This window comes from Rhinatrema bivittatum, chromosome 16, assembly GCF_901001135.1.
Source record: "Rhinatrema bivittatum chromosome 16, aRhiBiv1.1, whole genome shotgun sequence".
Taxonomy (NCBI): Eukaryota; Metazoa; Chordata; class Amphibia; order Gymnophiona; family Rhinatrematidae; genus Rhinatrema; species Rhinatrema bivittatum.
The window spans coordinates 14,977,066-15,001,727 of NC_042630.1; the positions used below are offsets into that span (position 1 = coordinate 14,977,066).

The window sequence follows — 24,662 nt, forward strand, 5'->3', positions numbered from 1 at the left end:
GGATGGCCCTGAGAGATTTTCGCCGAAATTTGTCCTCTTATGCATAAAGCCTTCCTGGCAAGGAAGGGGAAGCAGGCGGGAGTTGGGCCTCCCCATCTGTGCCGAAGAAGCCTAAGAGGGCTGCAAGTGAGTGCGGGGACCTACTACATCGGGTGGAGTCGGGGGTGGACCCCAGGGATGGGGAGGGATGTTCCTTTGGACCACCAGGGGGTGGTTCCAGAAGGTGATGTGACTGGCACCAGATGTAGCTAAGGACAACCCAGATCCAGATGAAATATTGGAGGGGGATGATCCTTGAGTTGTCCATTTATTTAAAAAAAATGGAACAATGCCCTCTTATTCCCCAGGAATTGGGGGTTAAAGTGACTCAGGAGGAGTTGGATAGCAAGGGGGTGAGTCCGTTCCTGGATGGGCTGAAGGGGGCCCCCTTCCCCAAGTGCCTTTCCCTTACCTAAGAAGATCAGAAAGTTGGGAAGCTATATCCCCTGATGGAGAAGACTGCGGGTACAGAAAGTGCATTCTGCAGGGTCTTCGGTCACCTGGTGGCGGGGGCTACCGTTTTGAAGGATGTGCAGGACCGCAAGTTGGAGATTCACCTAAAGCAGATGTTTGAGGTCCCCACACTCAGTCTTTGGGCTGCTATTTGTTCCAGCTTGATGCAGAGGGCCTGTCTGTTTGGGGTGCAGAAAACACAGGATCCAGCTTCGACAGGAGATGGTGCCCTGCAGTCAGCTCATTTAGAGGCTGGGGTGGCTTATGTAGCCGATGCGTTCTGTGATTTGGTTCGCACGTCAGCCAGGAGTATGGTTTTGGTGGTGGCGGTCTGCAGGCTTTTGTGGCTGCGCAATTGGTCGGTGGACATGTGGTCGAAGGCTCAGCTGTGTACAAAGGGAAGCTTCTCTTTGGGGAGGATTTGGATCAGCTGATGAAGACGTTGGGGGAATCTAAGGGGGAACAAGCTGCCTGAGGATAAGCGTGCTAGTAAGAAGGTGTTCCCACCTTGAACCCGGTTCAGGGATTTGAGGAGATTTCTGTCTGGTAGGACCACCTCCAACGCGTCTGCGAAGCTGACAGGCAACCACCAGCAGTCCTTTCGTGGAGGCCGTAGAGGCTCCAGGGATGATGCTGGTCAAGGGACGGTGGTGGAAAGTCAACACAAGGAAGCCAGGGTGTCCCACTCCTGCATAGAAGCTGTAGGGGACAGCTTCTCTAGTTTTTACGTGGATTGGACCAGGATTACCTCAGACTGTTGGGTGCTAGAGATCATAAGAGACTACTATAGTTTCAAATATTTGTGCCCAGTTAATGAGACCTTTCGCCTGTAGGGTCTCACAGCAAGCGGGAGGCTGTGTCATGGATGCTGCAAAGGTTACTGGATCTATGTGCCATAGTGCCCAAGCCGCAGGAGGTGAAAGGGCAGGGCAGGTACTCCATTTACTTCGTGGTTTTCAAGAAGGACAGTACCTTCCGTCCCATTCTCTACCTGCAGATGGTGAACAGGGTTCTTTGGGTGTCACGTTTTCGTATGGGGACACTGCATGGTTGTGGCGACAGTCCGCAAAGGAGAATTCCTGGCATCCCTGGATTTGACGGAAGCGTATCTTCATACCCCAATTCGGCTGGACTATATAAGTTTCTTTGTTTCATAGTGCTGGGTCAGCATTTTCAGTTTCAAGCCCTTCCTTTTGGGCTGGCAACGGCACCACGAACCTTCCCCAAGATGATGGGGGTGGCTGCGGCCCTTCGCAAGGAAGGAATTCTGGTTCATCCATACCTGGACGATTGGTTCATTCGAACAAAGTCAGCAGAGGAGTGCAAGAGTTAGCTTCAGCAGCGATAAACAACTTGAAATCACTAGGTTGGGTCATTAATATGTTAAAGAGCCATCTGGTTCCAAACCAAACCTTGGAATATCTGAGGGCTCTATTCGATACTAGGACAGGGTGTTCTTATCGGAAGATCGAGTGAGGAGGTTGCAGGCACAGGTGACATGCCTGCTTCGTCTTTCGTTGCCAACGGCTTGGGATTACTTTCAAGTGCTCAGTTCCATGGCATCCACATTAGATTTGATTCCATGGGCATTTGCACACATGAGACCTCTGCAGCGCACTCTGACAAGGTGGGACCTGTTGTCGGGACAATATCATCTGCCGTTGCCTTGCGAGAATCCAGGTCTACTCTGTTGGTAGCTGTCTCAGTGCAGTCTGATGAAGGAAATGGACCTGAAACCCCTGGCTTGGGTGGTGGTGGTCACCATGGACGCAGGTTCGTGTGTGTTTGGACAATGCGACAACGGCGTACATTAACCATCAAGGTTGGATGAATAGTCGAGCGGTAGCTCTGAAGGCGCAGTGTTTGTTCATGTGGGCAGAGCACCAATTCGAGGGCATAGCAGCCTCGCATTTCGCAAGGGTGGAAAACATATAGGCAGCAGGCAGCAACTGCACCCAGGGGAATGGGAGCTATCCCATGAGGCTTGGAAACCACATTTGTGCCTGGTGGGGGGTTCCCCAGCTGGGCCTCATGGCAACACGCTTCAACCTGTCTAGGTTTCTCAGTTTCAGAAGAGAGGTCAATTTAGTGGGCCTGGATGCTCTAGTGTACCCTTGGCCATCGGGCATCCTGCTGTACGTGTTTCCTCCTTGGCCTCTGGTCGGTCAAATTCTGAGGCATATAAAGGAGCATTCTGGTTCTGAGGTTTTGGTAGTGCCCGAGTGGCTGCTCTGTCCATGGTTTCCATATCTGGTGCATCTGGCAGTGGTCTGATCCCTTTGGCTGGCTCATCTACCAAAGTTGCTGTGTTAGGGGCCCATATTTTCGGATCAAGAGGGTCACTTTTGTCTCGCAGCTTGGCTTTGGAGAGGTGGTGGTTGCGCCTGGAAGGTTATTCGGAGCAGGTCATCTCCATGTTTCTCCAGGCTCGTTGACTTGCCACTTTGGTGTATATTCAGGTCTGGAGGGCGTTTGAGTCTTGGTGACTTCGGAGACAGGTGCATCCCCTGTCAGAGGAGGTTCCTCTCATCTTGGAATTTGTGCAACAGGGCTTGTCTAAGGGTCTCGCCTATAGTTCCATTTGTGTTCAGGTGTCAGCTTTGGGCTCTCTTAAGGGCAAATAGAGAGGCAGGTTCTTGGCCTTGCGTCCGGATGTGGTTCGTTTCTTAAGAGTTCAAACATTAGCGACTTACAGTCTGGAAGTTATGCCCAGTTTGGAGCCTTAATTTGGTCTTGCAAGTTTTGTATGGGGCTAAGTTTGAGCCTTTGAGGAGAGCAACGCTGAAGGCTTTGACTCCCAAGGCAGTGTTCCTGGTGGCCTTCTGTTCAGCCAGACAGGTTTCAGAGTTACAGGCTCTGTCTTGCAAGGATCCCTTTCTGTGGATTTCCCATGACGGGGTTTCCTTGCTGTATGAGCAGGTATCTTGCAAGCAGATCTTTCAACTTCATTTAGGGTGGCTTGGATATATCCCATCTAGACTGATTTGGTGGATAATAAGGAAGGAAAAATTGGTTCTTACCTGCTAATTTTCGTTCCTTAAGTCCTACCCATTCATACTGAAGACCAAATGGGTAGGACTTGCAGTGTGGATTTTTTTTTTTTTTTTTGGAGAGCAGTCGTACCCTCAGTGAAGGGGAATCAAGCATAGTTTTGGGTTCATTGCAGAGTTTGATTACCTCTTCTCATAGAGCAGGGGTCAGGAACCTATGGCTCGGGAGCCAGATATGGCTCTTTTGATGGCTGCATCTGGCTCGCAGACAAATCTTTAATAAAAAAGTAAAAATCTAACAAAATTCCCCACCCTCCTGATGCCCCTCAAGACCTCCAAAATTAATTTACTATAACCCCCACCCTCCTGACCCCCCCAAGACCTGCCAAAAGTCCCTGGTGGTCCAGCGGGGGTCCAGGAGCAGTCCGGGAGCGATCTCCTGGACTTGGGCTGTCGGCTGCCAGTAGTCAAAATGGCGCCGACGGCCCTTTGCCCTTACTATGTCATAGGGGCTACCGCTGCCATTGGTCGACCCCAGTGACATAGTGAGGGCAAAGGGCCGTCGGCGCCATTTTGACTACTGGCAGCCGACAGTCCAAGTCCAGGAGATCGCTCCCGGACCCCCGCTGGACCACCAGGGACTTTTGGCAGGTCTTGGGGGGGGGGGGGGGGGGTCATGAGGGTGGGGGTTGTAGTAAATTAATTTTGGGGGGCGTCAGGAGGGTGGGGGGTTGTAGTAAATTAATTTTGGAGGTCTTGGGGGGCGTCAGGAGGGTGGGGGGTTTTGTTAGATTTTTACTTTTTTATTAAAGATTTGTCTGCAAGCCCTGGACCCCCACTGGATCACCAGGGACTTTTGGCAGGTCTTGGGGGGGGGGGTTAGGAGGATGGGGGGGTTGTAGTAAATTAATTTGGCAGGTCTTGGGGGCGTCAGGAGAGTAGGGGGTTGTAGTAAATTTGGTAGGTCTTGGGGGAGTCAGGAGGGTGGGGGGTTGTAGTTAGTATGGCTCTCACAGAATTACATTTTAAAATATGTGGCGTTCATGGCTCTCTCAGACAAAAAGGTTCCCGACCCCTGTCATAGAGGGTAGTTCATTTTACTTTGATACAGGATTACTGAGAGACTGCAGGTGAACAATAAAGCTTTTGTGCTCTGTCTCCATGTGCTAGTAGGGGAGAAAAGCCTCTCGGCCTGGACTGGTCTGATAGGATTTGTGGAAAGAAAATTAGCAGGTAAGGCCAACTTTTCCATTTTGTGCTTGGATGAGGGGAAGTTATGTGTCCCAAAGCAAAGAAACAGCATTGTCTGAATGATCAAGAAGGTTCCTCATCCAGTCACAATGTTACTAGCAGTAATGTATGGATTTGACGGGTGCTTGGTTTTGATTGATTGTAAATATTACTACCCTTATCAGAAGGCTTGGGAGTAACTGCATGGAGTAGTGCATACTACCATAAGAAGCTGGATGGGCCATCTGGTCTTTTTCTACCATCATTACTGTTTTACTATGTATAAGATCTACCGTAGTCTTAGGCCAAAAGAAAAGGGTGAGATTCTTCTTGAGCCTCTGACCTTTTTTCTTCCTTGCAGGCTCGGTTGCGCCTTGTGGACACCGTAGAAAAGGAAGATGTGAATGAGGCCATGAGATTGATGGAGATGTCAAAGGACTCCCTGCTTGGGGACAAAGGGCAGATGACCAGGTAATCTAAGGAACTCGCTGTAGTATCTAAATGGGAGTTGCACCTGTAATACAGCATGGGAAAGGCCCAATAACAAAAGCTTGACCAAGCCCACAACACAGGCTGGAGGAGACATTTCCCCCTCACCCTTTTGCACAAGGCTCTTACCACAATTCACAATCAGCAACAACTCGACCTCCAAATCCCACTCACATTATACTCATCGGAGAAGCGTATAAAGGTACCCTGCAAGTCCCCCCAACGAAATCCACGCGTCTATCAACCACCAAAGGAGGAGCATTCTCTACAGCAGGTCCGGCCATTTGGAATAACCTGCCCACAGACCTCAGGCTAAACCTTGCCTTCTAACCTTTCGAAAAAAACATAAGACCTGGCTCTTCCTCCAAGCCTTCCCTTAACTTTCAAAACCATCCATTTTCTACCAGACAGGACCCCGCCTAGTTTTGGCATTATATTTATGCCTCTGTTTCCTGGTTTCTTTATTTAGTTTATTCAGTTATGCTGTCCTTTGCCTCTGGCTACCTTAGCCCCCCCAAGTTACTGCCTCTTTGTTATATGTAACTTCGCCTCTTGTTAAATGGTTGATTAAGTTCTACCCCTTGTTCCATGTAAACCGATTTGATATGAATTTATTCATGAAGGTCGGTATAGAAAAGGGTTAAACAAATAAATGTGCCAGCTGGTCTCACTGCCCCTCTCTCTGTTTCAGGACTCAGCGGCCAGCAGATGTTATCTTTGCCACAATCCGTGAGATGGTACCAGAGAAGGGAGCGCGCAGTGTGAAATTTGCAGAGGCGGAGCAGCGTTGTGTCTCAAAGGGCTTCACACCAGCACAGTTTGAGGCAGCACTGGAAGAGTACGAGGATCTGAACGTGTGGCAGGTGAACCAGGCTCGGACCAAAATCACATTTATCTGAGGCTTCAGAAGTGGACCAGAACCAAGACTTGAGATGCATCACTTCTACCCTGCAGATCTGGGTGCTAGGATTAAGAATCGCTAGTCCCCATGTGACTGTTCCTAGAGCCCATGCCGAGGAAAAGGGGAAGCAGCCATGTGCAATGTTGGGGGCGGGAGAGCTTGTTGCAGTGACTCCTTCCAAGCCTTTTTATTGCCTGTTCTTGTGAATAAAAGTTTGCTATTATGCTGGTTCAAGCAGAACTTTAGTGACAAAACTTGTTCCATTGCATCTACCTCCATTTGGTTGTGAGCTGGCAATTGACACCGTCACACTTGAAGGAAAAGACCAGCCATCTAGTGGGTTTAGAGCTTCTAATGCTCAACCACCTTTAAAACTCACTTCAGGGGCCTCCCATTCCAGCTCAATCAACTCCTGGATGGCTCCCAGCACTGGAAAATAGCAAGAGGCTTTTCATGGAGAAACCACACTGGGATTCTACTTTGGTTTCATCAAAGTCTGCCCCAGGAATTCCCAGCATCTTCTGGGTCTGACAATTCATCTTTGTGGAAAAAAATGTAACATGGTCCGATAGGGTTATTTCCTTTGTCTGTGGTGGCTGGGTCCAGGCCATGGATATCATTGGTCCTGAGTTCATCTGGCTACTCGCTAGGAAAACTGCTATTTCCTAGCATGTAACCAGATGGACTCAGGACCAATGGGTATTGTGCTCTCCTACTAGCAGATGGGAGACAGAGTCAGATTTCAAAGCTGACATCAGTCTACATGTGCCTGTGCAGCATGCTTAGCTCTTCAGTATTCTCCTCGAAAATATACTTGATTAACTTCGACCATATGCAACTGATTATATATATAAAAACTTTTTAGCACTGGAGACTGCTGGTGTGCTGAAACAATATACGCTGACACCTAGGTAACTGCGGGTGTCTTAATATAAAGGTAGGCCGAGGCTTACCCATACAGTCTTGAGATTGATAGTCGAGGTTCTCTATTTCTGGGGCAGCCCTGGTTGGGTTGAAGAGTCCATCTGTCCACACTAAGGAAAACAAAATTATCAGGAAGTAAATTTCTCCATTTCCTAGTGTGTAGCCAGATGGACTCAGGACCAATGGGATGTACAAAAGCTACTCCCCTACCGGGTGGGAGGCTGTCCATGGCCCACTTAGTGCTGCCCTTGCAAAAGGCTGTATCCTCCCTAGCCTGGGCATCCAGGCGGTAGAACCTGGAGGTGGATAGGGAGGACCATGTCACCGCCTGACAGATCTCTGCTCTCGAAAGCAGCCTGGTTTCAGCCCAGGAGGCTGCCTAGGCCCTTGTAGAATGTGCTTTGACCTGTAGAGATAGTGGTTTTCCTGCCTCGATGTAGGCAGCATTAATGACTTCTTTAATCCAGCAGGCTATGGTTGCCCACGATGCCGCTTCTCCTTGTGATCAGTTTTGCGCAAGGATTCCAATCGCTTGAGGTATCTGACTAGGATTTTGCTGACATTCAGGTGGCGTGAGTCTTCCGAATCTGTGTTCATCTGGTAATGGTAAGGATATGGTCTGGTTCATATGGAACTGGGAAACCACTTTAGGAAGGATGGTACGGTACGCAGCTGTATAGTGCCTGGGGTGAAACTGAGGAACGGTTCTTGACCGGATAAAGCTTGAAGTTGGGAGATGGGCCAAGCTGAGCATATTGCGATCAAGAATGCAGTCTTTAAGGTCAAGAGGCATAGAGGCAGGCCACTTGGTCTGAAGGACTTCTGCTAGGAAGTCTAGTACTAGGTTGAGGTTCCATAGAGGCACCATCCTGATGATGGAGGGCACCAAGGGCTGCCACCTGTACTCTGAGGGAATTGTAGGCTAATCCCATCTCCAGACCTCACTGCAAGAAAGATAAGATCTGGGGTATTGTCGCATGAGGTGGAGAAAGTTGTGTGGACTGGCACCAAGACTCAAACTTTCCAGACCTGGATATAGGACATGGAGGTGGAAGACTTCCTAGCCTTGAGAAGAGTGGAGACAACAGCCTCTGGGTACCCTCCCCTATTCTCAGTCGGCACCGCTCAAAAGCCAGACCGCTAGACAGAAGCGATCTCCCTGGTTGAAAAATACTGGGGCCTATTCTTCAGAGCACCTTTCCCACTAGGGGCCAAGGTGGAAAGACGTAGAGCAGGAGGTCTCGCGGCCACGGGAGGACTAAGGCATCGACGCCTTCGCCTTCCTTTGAGTGGCCATCAGATCGAGATGGAGAGTTCCCCCATCGCGTGAAGAGGAGTGACACTGCTTCCTGGGACAGCTCGCTCTCCCCGGGATCCAAGCTTTGGCGACGTAAGAAGTCCGCTTGAACATTGTCTACGCCTGCAATGTGAGATGCTGCCAGATAGGACAAATGGAGTTCAGCCCACAGCATTAGCTTATTCGTCTCCTGAGAGACATGGAGACTTCTTGTCCCTCCCTGACGGTTGATGTATGCCACTGTCATTGCATGGTCGGAGAGGATTCGGACTGCTTGGCCTTGGACTAGAGGCAGAAAGCACTTCAGCGCCAGACGAACCGCTCTTGTCTCCAGATAGTTGATGGGCCACGCTGACTGAACTGGCGTTCACTGCATCTGCACACAGCCCCCCAGCCAGCGAGTCTGGCATCTGTCGTAATGATCACCCACTGCGGAACTTCTAGGTCCACCACTCTTAGCAAGTGATCCAGGCTGAGCCACCAGATCAGGCTGTCCTTGGCTAGAGATGATGATAGCGGCAGAAGAGTCTGAAATTCCCGAAACACAGACTTCCAACGGGAGAGTAATGCTCTTTGCAAGGGACGCATGTGGGAAATGCCCAAGGCACTACAGCTATAGTGGAGGCCATGGAGCCCAGCACCTGGAGATAGTCCCAAGCAGTGGGAAGTCGGAGGTTCCGAAAGCACTGAACCTGAGAGAGGAGAGATTGGGCCCGATCCAAACAAAGAGAGACTGTGCCCACTTTGGTGCCGAAATGAGCTCCCAAAAAGTCGAGTGACTGCGCTGGAGTGAGGCTACTCTTGGCAAAATTGACGATACAGCCTAGCGACTGGAGAAGTAATACTCTTTCCACTGACTGCTGGCACAAATCCGTGGACTTTGCCTGGATGAGCCATTCGTCCAAATAGGGATGGACCAGAATCCCTTCCCGCCATAGGGCCACCACCACCATAACTTTGGTGAAGGTGTGAGGAGCGGTCACCAGGCCAAATGCCAGGGCCTGGAACTGGAAACTCTGCCCTAAAACCTTGAAGGGGGAGGAAGCGCTGATGCTCCTACATGATGGGGATATGAAGATAAGCCTCCATCAAGTCCAAGGATGTGAGGCACTCTCCCCGGTGTACTGCGGCAATCACTGAGCGCAGGGTTTCCATCCTGACGTGTATCTTGAGAGTCCTGTTGACCATCTTGGGGACTACGAAGTTCCAACACTGGGAGAATGGCACCCAAATCCAGGAGCCGATCCAGTGTTTGTCACACTGCACACTGTTTGCGACCGCACGGAGAGAAGACAAACCTGTCAGAGGTCGAGGAAATTCTAAAACGTAACCATGCTGTATAATATCCAAGACCCACTGGTCTGAGGTGATTTTGATCCACTCCTTGTGGAAGAGGCAAAGATGTCTTCCTATCCTGAGAACCGAAGAGTGGACCGGCAACGTTTCATTGGGTAGATGTAGCAGAAGCTCCGTGCGTAGAGGAGTTCTGAGCCAGTCTCCAGCCTCGAAAGGAATGAGACCTGGGCTGCGAGCACGTAGAGGGAGTCCTGTGAGGCACTGGTCTAGTCTGACAACTCCGTTGGCCTCTGAACTGGGTCCATGTAGTGATGATCTTCCGGCAATTTATATACCTTATTCTCTCCAAGCGATTTAATGATCTGGTCTAACTCGTCTGGGGCAGACCCATCATGTCCCCGTCTGTATCCCCAAGGAGAAGGTCCTGCGACCCAGGGTCCAGCAGATTAGGAGCTGAGGAATTAACAGTTGTCTGTCCTGACTGTCCCCTAGAGGGATCCAACACCCCTGATGGCTTGGGGACCTTTGGTAGTATAAGTCCCTCCTCCTGCCATTCAGCCTCCGCTTCTAATAAAAAAAAAAAAAAAAAAGCTGTGTGTATTAAAATCACAAACTTAGAAGAAAAGGCCTGCTGTCTCTTTAAGGTCCCCCTGGGGGAGGGGCTGCAGTGGGAGGAGAGGCAGGCTCTAGGTCAGCCGGTTGCACAGGGCTTAAATTCTATGTAATAAAAGTACAAAATCAGTAAAATGAGAATTCCCTTCCCCCCCATCTGGCAAAGAAACAGGTGCAGCAGACTGGCTCTCTACATGTGGATACAAAATGGCAATTGGGAGGGAAGGGGGGTGAGGAGTTGCTGCGGGAACGGCAACGACCTTCTGTGCCTGGCTGCTGCAAGCAGGAGAGAAAACTGCTCTCTGCTCCTTCTCCCATAAGCTACTGGTCCTCGTACAGGGTACTGATTAATAAAAAGTAAAAACCTTTCCTCTTTTTCCTTTTCCCCTCCAGACAGCCTAAAGTGACAGAGGGATTTTACGGCTCTGACGAGAGACCTGAGGTATGAGACTTCTCTGGGATGTTAAAGTGACAGAGGGATTTTACTTCTCTGATGAGAGACCTGAGGTATGAAGCTTCTCAGGGGTCTCCACGGGGAAGGGACTGGACCACCCCTGCACCCAGCTCCTCACAGGAGCAAGAAATTCAGCGCTGCTATCTGTCAGAAATGACCCACTTTCCCGTTCAGTCAGACGAATGGCACGTCTCTGCAACTGTTGGGCTGCCCCGAGGGAAAAACGGCATCTCAGGGCAGCAGGGGGTCGTGGGGGAGAGGTTGGACCACCACCTCCCTTCCAGCAGATGGAGTCAGAGAAATACTGATCCATAGTTCTACAGGAACAAAAATTGGCAAGTACGAACCAATTTTCCTATTATCTGGCAAGTATTTAGAGATGGAATCAGCCAACCAATCTTACAGCCACACAAAACTAGTAGCCACTACAGAAGCTACTAACAAACCAAAAGCGGGCATCTGCCAAGCAGGCTGCTTTAATCTCTGCTGCATCTCCTGCAAGACCTTGGCATTAGACAGACCACCCCCCTTTTTATTTTGAGAAAGCTGAAGCATAGTGTCTCTTCCCATAGAGGTTCTCCTCTACCTCAGAGGTACAACAGGAACAGCAAGCAAGCTCCCAGGGAGAACCACTTTAGAGCTTGCAAATTTTTAACCACTCCATACTGCTGGAAAAACCTGATGGTATCTTATATAACCAGATACCCATGGTACAAAAGGGCCAGTCCCCTCTCATCCCCTGCAACACCCACTATTTGCAGATTATAGGAAACGAGGGTGGCTAGCTCTGCTTTAGGCTCTGTACAATTTCTCTAAGGTTCCCTATTAAAAACCTCAAAGCCTCAGGTGTAGGAAAAAAAAATGTATATATATTCTTCTGGCCACTATTCCTCCCCCATTCTGGACCACTACCTGCCTGAATTATTTAAGGAACCCACAGGCTGTTTGACATCTGAGGCAGAACCTAGGTCTGCTTCTTGTCCCCCACCCAAGGGACTAGAAAACTCTGCCAGGATAAAGCGGGAAGAATGAGCTTTTATCTCTGTCTCCATCTGCTGGTTGGTGTGCATAACTCGTGTAATGGAGTGGCCTGACTAGACGAAGAGGAACATTAGGTTCTCATACTGTTCTAGCATGGCTTGACAAACAAGATAGTGCTTGTCCAAACAAGCAGGTGTCAATGTTTATATAAACAAACAAAGCGGGGAAAGTCAGGCTCCTACCCTACCCTGGTTGGAAACGATCACAATATGGAAGTGGGCAACAGCCCATATGACCATACTATGCGCAATGAATCTTGCAGGCTCAAAAAATGTTGCAGCAGCCAGACTCAGCAGGATTTCTGATCACTCATAAGTGGTCTCTGGTACAACAGCCACAGCCATTCTGACAACCAGGAACCCCAACAATAGATTTGTTTGCAAAGGAAATTGGTTATCATCTGTTCATTTTTGTTCCTGTAGTACCACAGATCAGTCCAGACTGCTGGGTTTTGCCTCCCCTCCAGAGATGGGAGTCAGATAAAGTTTTACCGACACTGACACTTAAGACGAGGTGCCTCATGCAGTCCCTCAGTATTAATCTGTAACCAAGCCCGAAATATAAAGAAGAATCAAGTAACTATGCCTACTCCCCTAAATGAACAGGGGGAAGAGGATAACCATAAAAACAGGCAACAACAAAACACCCTCACACCAAAAACCTGTGTGGGATCAACAAACCCTATGCAAAAACAGACAGATCGAACAGTCTCTCCCTTTGCTAATCAAGAGCGGGACTCTGGCCTGCTCTGTGGTACTACTACAGGAACGAAATTAGCAGGAGATGGAAGCAAAACCCAGGAGTCTGGGCTGAGCCGGGTACGTACAGAGAACAACCCTACTCCAGAACCTTGCTCCTAACAATTTTGGTGCTATGTGTTCCTCCACCCCTCAGTTGCTCATACATAAGAAATAGCCAGAACAGATGAACAATAGGACTGTAGGGCTGCAGCAATCCTTCCCCTTCCCCCTGGCAACACGGAGGACAGCTGCTGTATGTGTATTCTTCCTCCAATTTAAATTACTGCTATAGGTTTTTGCTATATCCATTTATTCAACATCTTCCACACACAAATACATATAGAAAGTACACTGGGAACTGAAGCCATAGTTACGGTTTAGCCAACAGATTCTCTGCCAGCTCCTACAAGCTGAAGTAGGAAATCCTACACTAGATCGTGGATTGAAAAGTAGGAAGGCTTGTTATCTCCCACCCCAGAATGACGTAGCAGAGAAAATATACTGCCAACAATACCTGACTGAGTTAAAGGTAACCATCTGGTGTATCCCATGAGGAGGAAGCGAGGTCACTGCCCATACTACCCAGCAACTGCTCAGTCTTATTAGTATAAATGCAGTGATAATTATCAGTTTGTGTGTCTCAGCTGCAGCTCTGGGATCCTTGCTGCCCTCTATACAAGCAGCAAAACATATGTCCCTCCGGAAACTGAGGAAACCACACCGTGCAGCCATCCTTCTCAGAAGAAGAGTCCACGCATTCGCCGGCCCACTCCCTGCCGGTCATACAGGATGTTAAACTTGTTCACAAAGTGGTTCATAGTGTTGCAGGTTTTGGTGATAGTCCCGAGGTAAGCCATAAGTCCTACGTCATTACATTGCTGTACAGAAAGAGAAGGAAGAGGGTCAGCGAGATGTAAGAGCCATGAGCCCCATCTCATTATACTGCTGTACACAAAGGAAGGGGAAACCACCACGCCCACCCACCTGTAAAATAGAGGGCTGTTGAGCAGGTATTCAGAAAGCTTACTTACATCATAGAAGTCTGTTTTGAATTTGTCAGTGCTCAACACAGGTAGACAATGGCAAAGGGCATATGCTTCCCGCAGGATCTCGTGGTTAAACGGTACCTTACCTGGGGAAAGAAATCAGGATAAAGACCAAAAAGGTCCATTCATTCAGTCTGTCCAGCAGTTTTTCTTTTTTAGGGTAATAGCAGCTGCTGTTCCGGTCAGGCTACCCCCAAGCCTTCTGATAAGGGCAGTAGCATTTATTCCTCCATGCAGGCTACCCCCGAGGGTAATGGCAGCTACCACTATGTGCAGGCTATTCCCAAAACTTCTATTAAGGGGAAAGAGTGGGAGGGAATTACCTTCTTCGGAGGCTCTCACATACTCCAGGATGAGTTTGACACGACTGTGAAGCATCTTGATGGCACTGTGTTGAGCGATGAGGTGTTCAGCCACTATTGAGAGAGAGACCATGGGTCAATGGCAAGAAGAGAAGGCAAGAGCAGGGTTACACCAAAGGAGAACTTACATCAACAATGGATAGGAAGAGAGTGCACATAGGTTCAATAACTGAGACAGAGTCAATAACAAGGAAAGACAAGCCGCAGGAGTCAAAGCCACACAGAGTGCACAGGTGTCAACAATAAAAAGCCAGAGAGAGCAGGGCTTAAATATCAAAGACACGAGAGTTCATTAATATAAATAAGCAGAGGGTGGTCAATGTCAGGAGGAAATAAGAGCATTAGAACATGAGAGTAGCGCTAGCCCATGGGTAGGGGTGGGGAATAAGACAACACGCTGGTGAGGAGCATCATCAAGAGAGACATCATATCCTCCCCCACAATGTTCAGTACCCGTGGAGTTCTCGCCACTGCCTGTTGCCGTCATCCGTGCCACGTGATCCACACCAATCCTCTCGGCCTCTTCTGTGGCCAACGTGTAAGTCAGCTCTGCAAACAGCATGGTGGCCTAGGACAACGAAAGCAGTGTGTGAGGAGAACTCCAAAGGGGCTTTGCCTAGGAGGAGCGAGGGCAGAGAAGGGGGGCCTCACCTCTCCACTGATGATATCAATAACGGACTCGAAGACACTGACTGGGAGCTGAGGAGAGAAGGAAGATTCAGTCAGCTCTCTGAGCTGAGAAAAAAAAAAAAAACAACCACACAAGCAAGAACTGGAAACGGCAGAGCTCCAGATACTCACATCTGTGTGCTTGGTCATGGGGTTCAACTTCAGGAAGAGGGGGCTCTCGATGATCTCACAGACCTCAGAGGGCAAGAGAGACAGCAATCAGAGCCTTAGCATACAGTGAGGTGTCCTTTACTCCTCACCTACAAAGAACAATCCTCCATGATAGGAAGTCAAAGCCCCTTTATGCTCTGCACTTTCACAGGTGTCTCTTTTTTTTGCCAAATGCTGGCAGTGCTGTGCTTACTCTTTCATCATGCCATTATGTGTTCAGTCTCAGCCAGGTGATACACTAGGGCCACCAAAGAAAAACTGGTTCTTACCTGCTAATTTTCATTCCTGGAATACCATAGATCAGTCCAGACAAGTGGGTTTTGCATCCCTACCAGCAGATGGAGGCAGAGAATAAAAAGTTTTCAGGCACTGCTACATAAACACAGAGCCACCTGCAGTCCCTCGTATTGACCTGTACCAAAGCCAAGACAGAAAAACAGCTTTCAAACTAACTAACTCCTCTCCTCTCCAGGGCAAGCAGAGAACTGGGAACCCTCAAATCCAGGGTAAAAACTGAAAAAGTCAACCTATATACAATCCTTACCTTCTGCAATATCCATGTACTGAATCAACAACAATTTTTTGAAAAATCAGGGGATGGGATTCTGGACTGATCTGTGGTATTCCATGAATGAAAATTAGCAGGTAGGAATCAATTTTCCTTTTCTGTTCAAACCCCAAATCAGTCCAGACAAGTGGGATGTACCCAAGCTCCCCTACAGTGGGCAGGAACCCGAAAAACCCATTTGTAACACACTCTCCCTCAGCACAGACTCCTCTGGAGCACATACATCTAATCTGTAATGCTTGGTAAGCGTGTGAAACGAGAACCATGTCACTGCCATACAGATCTCCTGTGGATACCAGATACCAATTGACACTGCGCCCTCGAAGAGTGGGCCTGCAAACCCTCTGGGGCCATCCGTCCTTTACACAGATAGACTGAAAAATAGTCTCCTTTAACCATGGTGCAATGGAGGCCTAAGACGCTTTGCTTCCTTTCTTGGCTCCACTAAAAAGGACAAACATATGATCTGAATGCCAAACACTGTTAGTAACTTTAAGATTCCATAACAGAGCCCAATGCACATCCAACAAGTCAAAATGTCCTGCATGCGATGAAGCAGAGGAAAAATTCAGAAATGCAGGGAGTTCCACCGACTGGTTAATATGGAACGATTAAACGACCTTTGCAAGAATGAAGGCACCGTATGAGACACACCATCATCTGTAATTTGCAAGAAAGGCTCTCGACATGACAATGCCTGCTGCTCCAAAATCCGCCTGCCCAAACAAAGTGCCACCAGACAGATTTCAAGGTGGAGATCCTTTCAAGATATTATTTGCAAAGGCTCAAAGGGAAGGCCACAAAAGTCTCTCAGAACCAAATTAAGGCTCTAGGGCAGGATGTTTCACATCCTTCAGAAAAACACCCGACCGATGTGATGTTACTAAACGAATGTCGGTATATAAAAGCTGCAAATAAATAAATGGGATGCCAATAGCTTTCCATGTACCTTACCTCAAAAACAAGCTAATGCCGCTACCTGAACTTGTAGCGAGTTATAGGCCAGGCCCTTCTCTAATCTCTGTTGCAAAAAGGCCAGGATCTGAGGAATATTCACCCGCAACGGCTCTAGCCCTTCCTCCAAGCATGAAGACTCAAATAGTCTCCACACTCGAACATAAGCAAGCAAAGTGGACGGCCTCCTAGCCTGAAGTAAAGTAGTGATAACTGGCTCCAAGTAATTCAACTGAAGCCTCCTCCTCTCAAAAGCCAGGCCTCAAGACAAAAATTATCCACTCTATCCAAGAATATTTATTTGTATTTATTTTAGTTTTTTCTATACCGGCATTCGTGAGAGTATCACATCATGCCGGTTTACAATAAACAGGGGAGTGATGAGAGGTATAGTGAACGAAGTAAATAACAGGTGCTGAACAAAAAACTGTTACAGTTACAATAAAACAGGCATAAGTACAACTTATGAAGATTAACATAATATATTAACCCAACTTTGACGAGGTACATTTACAAAGATTTGACGATATGAGGCCTTGCCATCGTAACCTCAACAGGTGAGCCAACCTGATGGGACCATCTATTGCGAGTTGAATAAGATCCACAAACCACGAACAACACAGCCATTCTGGTGCCACGAGAATCACCATTCCTAGATGTTTCTCTTTGCATCACAACACTCGACCGACAAGAAGCCATGGCAGGAACACATACAACAGGATTTCTGATGACCAAGGCTAAACCAGTGCATCGATTCTTTCAAGGCCGACCTCCAGCCTTTGGCTGAAATTTCACGCCATCTTGGCATCGCTTCACGAAACCATCAGATCCAGCTGTGGACTACCCCATCTGGACCGAATGAGGGTCAAGGTCTCCGCAGTCAACTCCCACTCCCCAGGATCCAACTGCTGCCTATCCTGCGTATCCTTTAAGGCCGCTCCTCCCTCCACTGGGATAGTTGTTCACTTAGAGACAACACAGACAAGCACATCCACTATGGGAAACACAAACGTTCTCTCACTGCTGGATCCAGTGGGTATAGAGCTTCTAACGCTCGTCCACCTTTGCTTCTGGGGCATGCCATTCCAGGTCAATCAACTCCTGGATGGCTTCCAGTAATGGAAAGAAGCAAGAGGCTTTTGTAGGGAAATCAAAATGGGATTTCTTCTTTGGTTCCGTCATAGAGCATGCCCCAGGAACTTCCAGCATCTTTAGGGTCTGGGAACCAGAGTCGGCAATTTGTCTCTATGGAAAAACCGTAACATAGTCCAATACGGTTCTAAGCCAGTGGGGATTTCTCCATCTTACAAGGAATCTGGATCATCTTCTTCATCCATGCTATCCAGGTCCCTACCAGGGATACCCTTGGTAAGGTGAGGCATGCCTCAAGGTCTGCCAATAGGACTGGGAAATGTACCAGCTGAGGTTCTGTCCAGACAGGGGCAAGTGAGGTAACAGACTGCGCCTGTATGAAGGCCTTAAAAAATTCCACCCAAGAGAAGGCAGCTGGGTTCATGCCTAACCCAGGAGGTACTGGGGTAGGTGCCGCTAAATTTCCCTCTCCCATGGATGACCCAGTCACAGGGTTATTCAGATCCGGGGTACTTCTGATTAAGGCTGTGGCTGACCCATCCTCTGAATGGGAGAAGCCAAGCTTAGCAAAGTCCGGAGAAGCCAACTCTCCCTGGGCTTCCTCACAGTGCTGGCATAAGCAAGAATCCAGGTCAGACTGTGCAGCCCTAATATGACAAGCAGCACAGAAAAAAGGCACTTATGTTTCTTTGCTGCCGGAGCCATTGGCAACGGTAACCATGTTCAGACAGCTCGCGCTTAAGATTTTATGCGCACAGATTTCGGGCGCCTACACAGGCCACAGCAAGGCACATAGGCAGCCCAAGCAACCGGCTTTACTTGTATTCTGCGCCTAGTATGTTGTGCGCGTATGAATGTACGCGCAGTTATGCACACAGCGCATGCGCAGAGCCAAAACGCACTGTGCATACGGAAGCTCTGTGGCGGGTAATACAGGCACAAAAATGCACGCAAGATGGTGCCATCCTGGCCTACCATGCGGTGTGCCAACCAAGCCTAAAGCACGGCCTTGCCCATCAGAGAGGCTCCTCAACCCGCTCGGAAGCCCACTTTCCCTTACCCCAGCGGGATCAGAAATTACGTTGGTATGGCGCACCGAGCAAGAAGACCGGAAGAAGTCATACCAAAGCGCCTCCAACATCTCTGAATGTGGAGGAAATCCTTTTTTTTTTAAACTTATCTGGGCTCAGCGCTTACTGGCTGAGTACAGAGATGGTCTCCAGCTGCGGAGTAAGAGGGGCTTTGGCCGTCACCACCGCGCTCGGCTTCCTGCGCCCGCTGCCTTTCAGCTACTTCAGCTGCAAAGTCCACGCCAGGAACCAGCTACTGGACCAAGGCACACTCTGAGGGATCTCAGAAATCACCTCAGGAATTCTTGACTGGGGGAGAGACCTTTAGGTATCACCACAGGAGAGAGGGGCTCAATCTTTCTCCAAAAGTAGAATTTCTTCTTCTAAAGGGTACAGCGATCCCCAAGGGAAGCATGTCTGCATCTGCTGGAGACTGAGAAATACTAAAGGGCTGAGGTCCCTGCAGGGGTGTACCTAGGGTGACATCAGCTTTGAAACCTGACTGTCTCCATCTGCTGGCAGGGGAGCATAAACCCATTGGTCCTGAGTCCATCTGGCTAAACGCTAGAAAATGTTCAGTTACTCACCTGCTTGTGCACGTGGATGTCAGACAGATCAGGGGGACCGCCTGTGGTGTACCATCCCAAGAATTCCATGTCCTTGAAGACTTGCTTAACTGTGAAAAAAAAAAAAAAAACAGAGAGAGAGGTAATTGGCAACAGACTAACAAGAAACAAAAGATCAGGTTCTGAAGTGGCGAGAGGAGGAATCAGGTTCCAAAATAAGGAGAGTATGAGGTGAGGATCTGAAGCTCAGAGAAGGGGAGAGCACACACTAAGGTATATAGAGCGAGTGCACTATACCGATGCATCTACTCACACTGCTCTTCCTTTGTGTAATAATACTCCTTGTTAATGACAATCTTCTCCTCCACTGTGTGCGACAGCAGCTCAAAGGAATTCATTACTTCAATATTCCGGCCCTCCTGCTTTCCAATTAGTGCCCCAATTACTGCAGAGACATGAAAACATGTTCAGTGACCCCCGCCCCATTTTAGACATCGCCCCTATGCCACATCATACCCCCCCCCCTCACCCTAATGCAGGGTGAGGGGGGGTATGATGATTCTCATGTCTGCAATGACATGAGAAAGTGGGTTTTTTCTCTCTCTCGCACATACATGCACTGCAGAGAACATACCTTGAACTGGACGCCCCTCCTGGGAGCGCATGCGAATCCAATGATCTGAAATATTCAGAATGACCAAAGGATGCAGCGCCACAGACACACTTCCTGTGACCCCTGAAGCCATGACACTAGGAAGCACTGCATAGGGAAGAAAACAGTAGGTGTGACAGAGAGCAAGAAAAAGGGAACCTAAAATTGTATTCATAATAATATATTTCACTTGTGGAAAATCAATCCACTGTTTCTTCAGAATAAAACAAACTGTTCTGGGAGCTAGTTTCCTTCTGAGGTTCCCTAATTAATGCCATGTTAAATTTCAACTATCTTTTTTATGATCCTGAACAGTTAGAAAGATTTCTTCAGAACAAGTCAGCTAATTCATAAGTTGGGATTTAATGGACGTCTTAAGTAATTTTAGGTTGGAAGTTTTTATATTTATTTTATTGCTCCCCTATTGCGGACTATATACTTGTGACCACTGAATTCATTTTTCCTTATCTCTTCCCTTTCCTTTTTGTATTAATTGACTGTACGATCACTTGTTTGGTTCTGATTCAAGTTTTTTTGAATATATGTATTCTGAAAAACTAGTAAAGTGATAGAAAAAAATGTGTTTTTTTAAATCCCTCCACTATTTATTTACAAGAATGGTCTCAAAGCGGATTACAATCATCTTAAACTAGGCTAACAGATACTTTAGCAGATAGTAACATTTCTGTTGGACAACACTGTACAGTTAGGCACAAAAGAGACCTCTGCTCCATAGTACTTGCTATCTAGTTGAGATACACAGAAAAGACAAAGAACTCTGCAAGAAACAATTATTAGATTAATTAGGCATGTATAAAGTGAGAAGGTTAAAATCTGGAAGAGTCAGGGATTTTGGATTTAAAAGAAATTTTAAAAAGATGGGTTTCTTTCTCTGTAACATCACCAAAGTGCTTCCTTTCTAGGGATGTGCAATCATTTTTGCCGAATTAGGCAATGTCAACGCAATTGCCTAATTCGGAATGGTTCGGGAGAACTGAAAAACGATTTAATTTTTTCTGAAATTTCGGGAAAAATTAATTTTTGAGTTAGTGCGCATTAACCCGAAAATCGGAGCCCCCGAAAAAAAAAACCCTGAACCATGGGAAAAACGAAATTCCTGCAGGAGGCCTGAAACGAAGCCCGACATGAAATTTTTATCTGAAGCACATTTCTATTCCTTTCTGGATACTCTGCCAAAATCATAAAGCACTCTCTCATCATCTCCGCTTGGTCTCCTGCTGAAGAAGCAGGCCGCTTTAACATTACAATGTGGGACAGCGTCAGCACAGGATAGCGTCACAGTGTGCCATTCCAGTACTGTGACGTTATCTTATGTGGTGGAGTACAGTGCCCTTGATTACAGTGGATCCAGTAAATCAGAAATCAAATCCTTCTTCAACTGCTCACAAGAGTCTGTCAGGAGGGGATATTGAGTCCACCTTAGTGGTTAGCTCCAGCCCGGATTTATTGTGGTCACGAGCTCCTTCTGATGCAGTTGAAACACACTGGACCTTTCATGTATCTCTGGATGGGTTCTTCTCCCATTATCCTAGGTCAATCGATATGCACCTGGACTCTGTCCTGAGATCTCTTCTCTCTGTACATTCATTTCTTTGGTACTCTGATCTCATTCCTGTCTTTATGCCAATGACTTTCTCATCTCGCTCAATCAGAACTTTCATTTGGAATCTAGTCCCAGATTTCAGTTTATCTGACATAGCCATGACTGAAATGTCTTTCCACCCAAAGACACGCTCCACACCCTCCTGCCACATTTTTCTGTTTCCATGCCTCCTCAGCCTGCAGCCATCGGTCATCTTATACTGCTGTCTCTCTTCTTTGCTTGTATTAGTCAAGCAAAGAAGATGAGAGATAGCAGCATAACATACACCATGATGCTATCATGTGTCATTATTACATTGCATGCTGAGATATTATTGTTAAGAGTCCTTTGTTTTCAATTTAAACCAATTTTTACATATAAATTCCTGGATTTTTCCCCAAAGGTGACAATCAGTTTAAACCAATATTCACCTTAATTTTAGAAGGATTAAAAAGCTACTCCAGAGCTGTAGATGTGCTTCAAGACCTCCAGTCACAGCTGGAAGCCAGTGTGGGCCAAAGCTCATTCTGTTTCAAGCCCCATCCCACCAGTGAAAGTGTTCACCCTCCAGTGCCACCCATGTGGTGTTTCAAATCCCAGCTCCTCACTCCTCCACCCCACCCAGCAGCCAAAGTGCCTGCTGTCTGGTGCAGCAAATGCATTTGAAGCAAACCCTGTCCACCAGAAGCACTTCTTGGCAAGCTCCCTAGCCATGCATAAAAGCAGTGCTGCAGAGCACAGGAGCCTCAGCAACCATGCTGCTGAAGGACAGAGGAAAAACCTCAAACCATCAGCAGTCAGGATGAATGCTGTTTCAGGGTGGAGGACTAGGGGGAGAGGGAGAGATTCTCACTGGATTGGGGATAGAGAAAGCCATGCAAAGTAGGGGATGGGGATGCTGCAGAGTAGATGGGTGAATCTGCTCAATATTATTTCATGGTCCTGGCTTCTGTCCACTACAATAAACTCCAAAATTTACCCAGAAAAATGAGACAACTGATTTCCTCCTGTTTTTGTTCTTGTCATAACAAAATGTCATAAGTTCCCAGGAAAAATAAAGAACAATAATAAAAAAACTAAACCGAAGGTCCCTAACTAGGGTTGCCAACTGCCCGGTTTGGGACCAGACAGCCAGGTTTTCAGATGTGCTGTATAGTGTCTGGTCAGAAATACTGACTGGACACTGAAAATTCGATTTTTACAAGAGGCTCCTCCCTGTTCACACAGCTTCCTGGATACAGGGAAAGACAGAGCAGAGAGCTTAACTGTGTTCTAATTGGATGGGATGAAGAGGGGATGGGGCATAGCACAGCCCTCAGTGGCTCTGTGTGTCCCTCCCCCTCCCTCACTGAGTGCTGGGCCAAGACTCAAGACAGGGGCTGCACGGAGCCAGCGAGGGATACAGGAACAGAGGCAGTCAGAGTCAAGGGCAAGCCGATTCAGTAAACTGTGCAGGAGAGCTGGCGCTCCAAGGCGAGCGCCCGCTCTCCATACGCACACCCAGGCCCCTCTCCTGGGCGCGCGATTCAGTATGCAAATGAGGACCCGCGGTAATAAGGAGGTGCTAGGGACACTAGCACGTCCCTAGCGCCTCCTTATTGGCAAAAGTGGCAGCTGTCAGCGGGTTTGAGAGCCGACGCTTAATTTTATCAGCGTCGGTGGTCCAACCTGCTGACAGTGACAGATTCAGAAAACGGACGCCGGCAAAATTGAGCGTCCGTTTTCCAACCTGCGGACAGATTTTTTTTTTTTTTTTTTTTGGGCCTCCGACTTAATATCGCTATGATATTAAGTCAGAGGATGTACATAAAAGCAGTTCATTTCTGAGAGTAAAATGTGCAGCCAAGCTTTCTGTATCGCGCGGGAGTAACTAATAGGCTCATCAACATGCACTTGCATGTTGTGGGCGCTATTAGTTTCGGGGGGTTGGACGCGCGTTTTCCACGCACTATTACCCCTTACTGTATAAGAGGTAATAATAGCGTGTCAAAAACACGCGTCCAAACGGGGGCTAACAGTGTGCTCGGCCTGAGCGCATCGTACTGAATCGTCCTGAGTGTGAGGAAAGGGGAGAGATGGAGGGGGTCACAGAGAAAAGGGGAGGGAAAGGAAGATAGACATATGGGGAGCAAGGGAGGAAAGAGACAGAGGGGGTATGGAAGGAAGGTAAAAGGGAGAGGCACAACGGAAGCATGAGAGAGGAGGCTGTGTTTGCCAGCCTGCATGCGTTCATGTACGAGAGAGGAAGTTGTGTGTTTGCCAGCATGCGTTCGTGTATGAGGGAGGAGGCCGTGTGTTTGGGAGTGTGTGTGTGTGTGTATGAGAGAGAAGGCCATGTATTTGGGAGTGTGTGTGTGTTTATTTGGGGGGGGGGGGGGGGGAGTATGGAGGCAGGTGTGTATATGTATTAGAAAGGCTTTAGTTTTGATAGTAAAGCTGCATGAGAAAGACTGTGGTTGATGTGTGTATGAGGATAGCTGAAATAACTTGTTATAAAAGTATATTGAGGGGGTGCTTGAAAGCCAAGTAATGAGTGGATGGATAACTGACAGTAGCCTATAACCCCCCCCCAAGCATGAAGTTTAAGGGGGGGGGGGTGCCCAGTTATGGTCCATGGCACAGTTGGCCACCCTATCCCTAACTCTAGTGTAACATCCGCACGCATCACGCCAAGTCGTTAGCACAGGATAACGCCACAGTACGTCAATACCAGACTGACGCCACCCCGTACGGTGACGTTACAGCGGCTCGAGCCTTTAACGGCCTTATTTCGTCAGACGGAGCCCGCCGGGCAACCCAAGCGACGGCACCCAAATCAATGCCCCGCCTTATCCTCGTGCGGCTGCCACCGCGGCGCTCCTCAACCCCAGGGGGGAGGATACTGACCTGCCGCGTCTACCTCCATCCCTCCGCCGCCGCCATTCGCAGCCGCGGCCGAGGCTGCCGCTGCCGCCGCCATCTTCCGCCACTCCTCCGCCTGCCAACACTTTGTCTGGCGCTTGCGCAGAGTAGCGGAGGGGGCCGGCAGAGGGACACACGCCCAGCGAGGGGCGGGGCGGGGCGGGGCGCAGTCGAAGTGCTGGAAGCTTGTGCAGGAGGGGCGGTCCTAAGAGGTGGCTGTGCGCATGCGCAGGTAGTAACATTTTGTGGGGACTCGGGAACTTACTCCGCTGCTGAAAAGGACGGTTCTTCGGTCCTTTTTCCTGCTCTAATTCAGGAAGCCCACAGTCGAGGGATACCAACTGCGCTTGCATCTATTTTTGGAAAACGTATATAAGGACTAGGCTCAGTGAAACATTTTCACTTATGAAGAGGCTTTTTCATACTTGCATTGGGAAATAAGGCCCAGTTTCTATGGTCAAGGGAACTACAAACGTTAGATAAAAACAACTTATTAGTCGGTAGGAGTAGTGGGACATAGAAGCTTGACAAATGAGTTTTCG

General features: G+C 48.3%; 2 protein-coding genes across 3 annotated transcripts in view; one reads left to right on the plus strand and one right to left on the minus strand.

Moving 5' to 3' along the window:
* MCM7 (minichromosome maintenance complex component 7) overlaps positions 1-6,342 on the plus strand; it is a 34,100-nt gene extending 27,758 nt beyond the window's left edge. For both annotated transcript variants that reach the window (XM_029581885.1, XM_029581886.1), the window contains 2 exons: positions 5,074-5,183; positions 5,893-6,342. In XM_029581885.1, the coding sequence (XP_029437745.1) occupies positions 5,074-5,183; positions 5,893-6,100 (318 nt within the window). In that variant the 3' untranslated portion in view covers positions 6,101-6,342. The remainder of the gene's footprint in view (positions 1-5,073; positions 5,184-5,892) is intronic.
* Positions 6,343-12,755: 6,413 nt separating this feature from the next.
* COPS6 (COP9 signalosome subunit 6) lies at positions 12,756-24,239 on the minus strand. The gene is made up of 10 exons (XM_029581887.1): positions 24,106-24,239; positions 19,599-19,724; positions 19,278-19,409; positions 18,986-19,074; positions 14,676-14,738; positions 14,526-14,573; positions 14,328-14,442; positions 13,836-13,928; positions 13,498-13,598; positions 12,756-13,344 (listed from the first exon to the last, which is right to left on the minus strand). Exons 1-10 carry the CDS (start codon positions 24,176-24,178, stop codon positions 13,204-13,206), a joined length of 981 nt encoding a protein of 326 aa, XP_029437747.1. The 5' UTR covers positions 24,179-24,239; the 3' UTR covers positions 12,756-13,203.
* Positions 24,240-24,662: the final 423 nt, after the last annotated feature.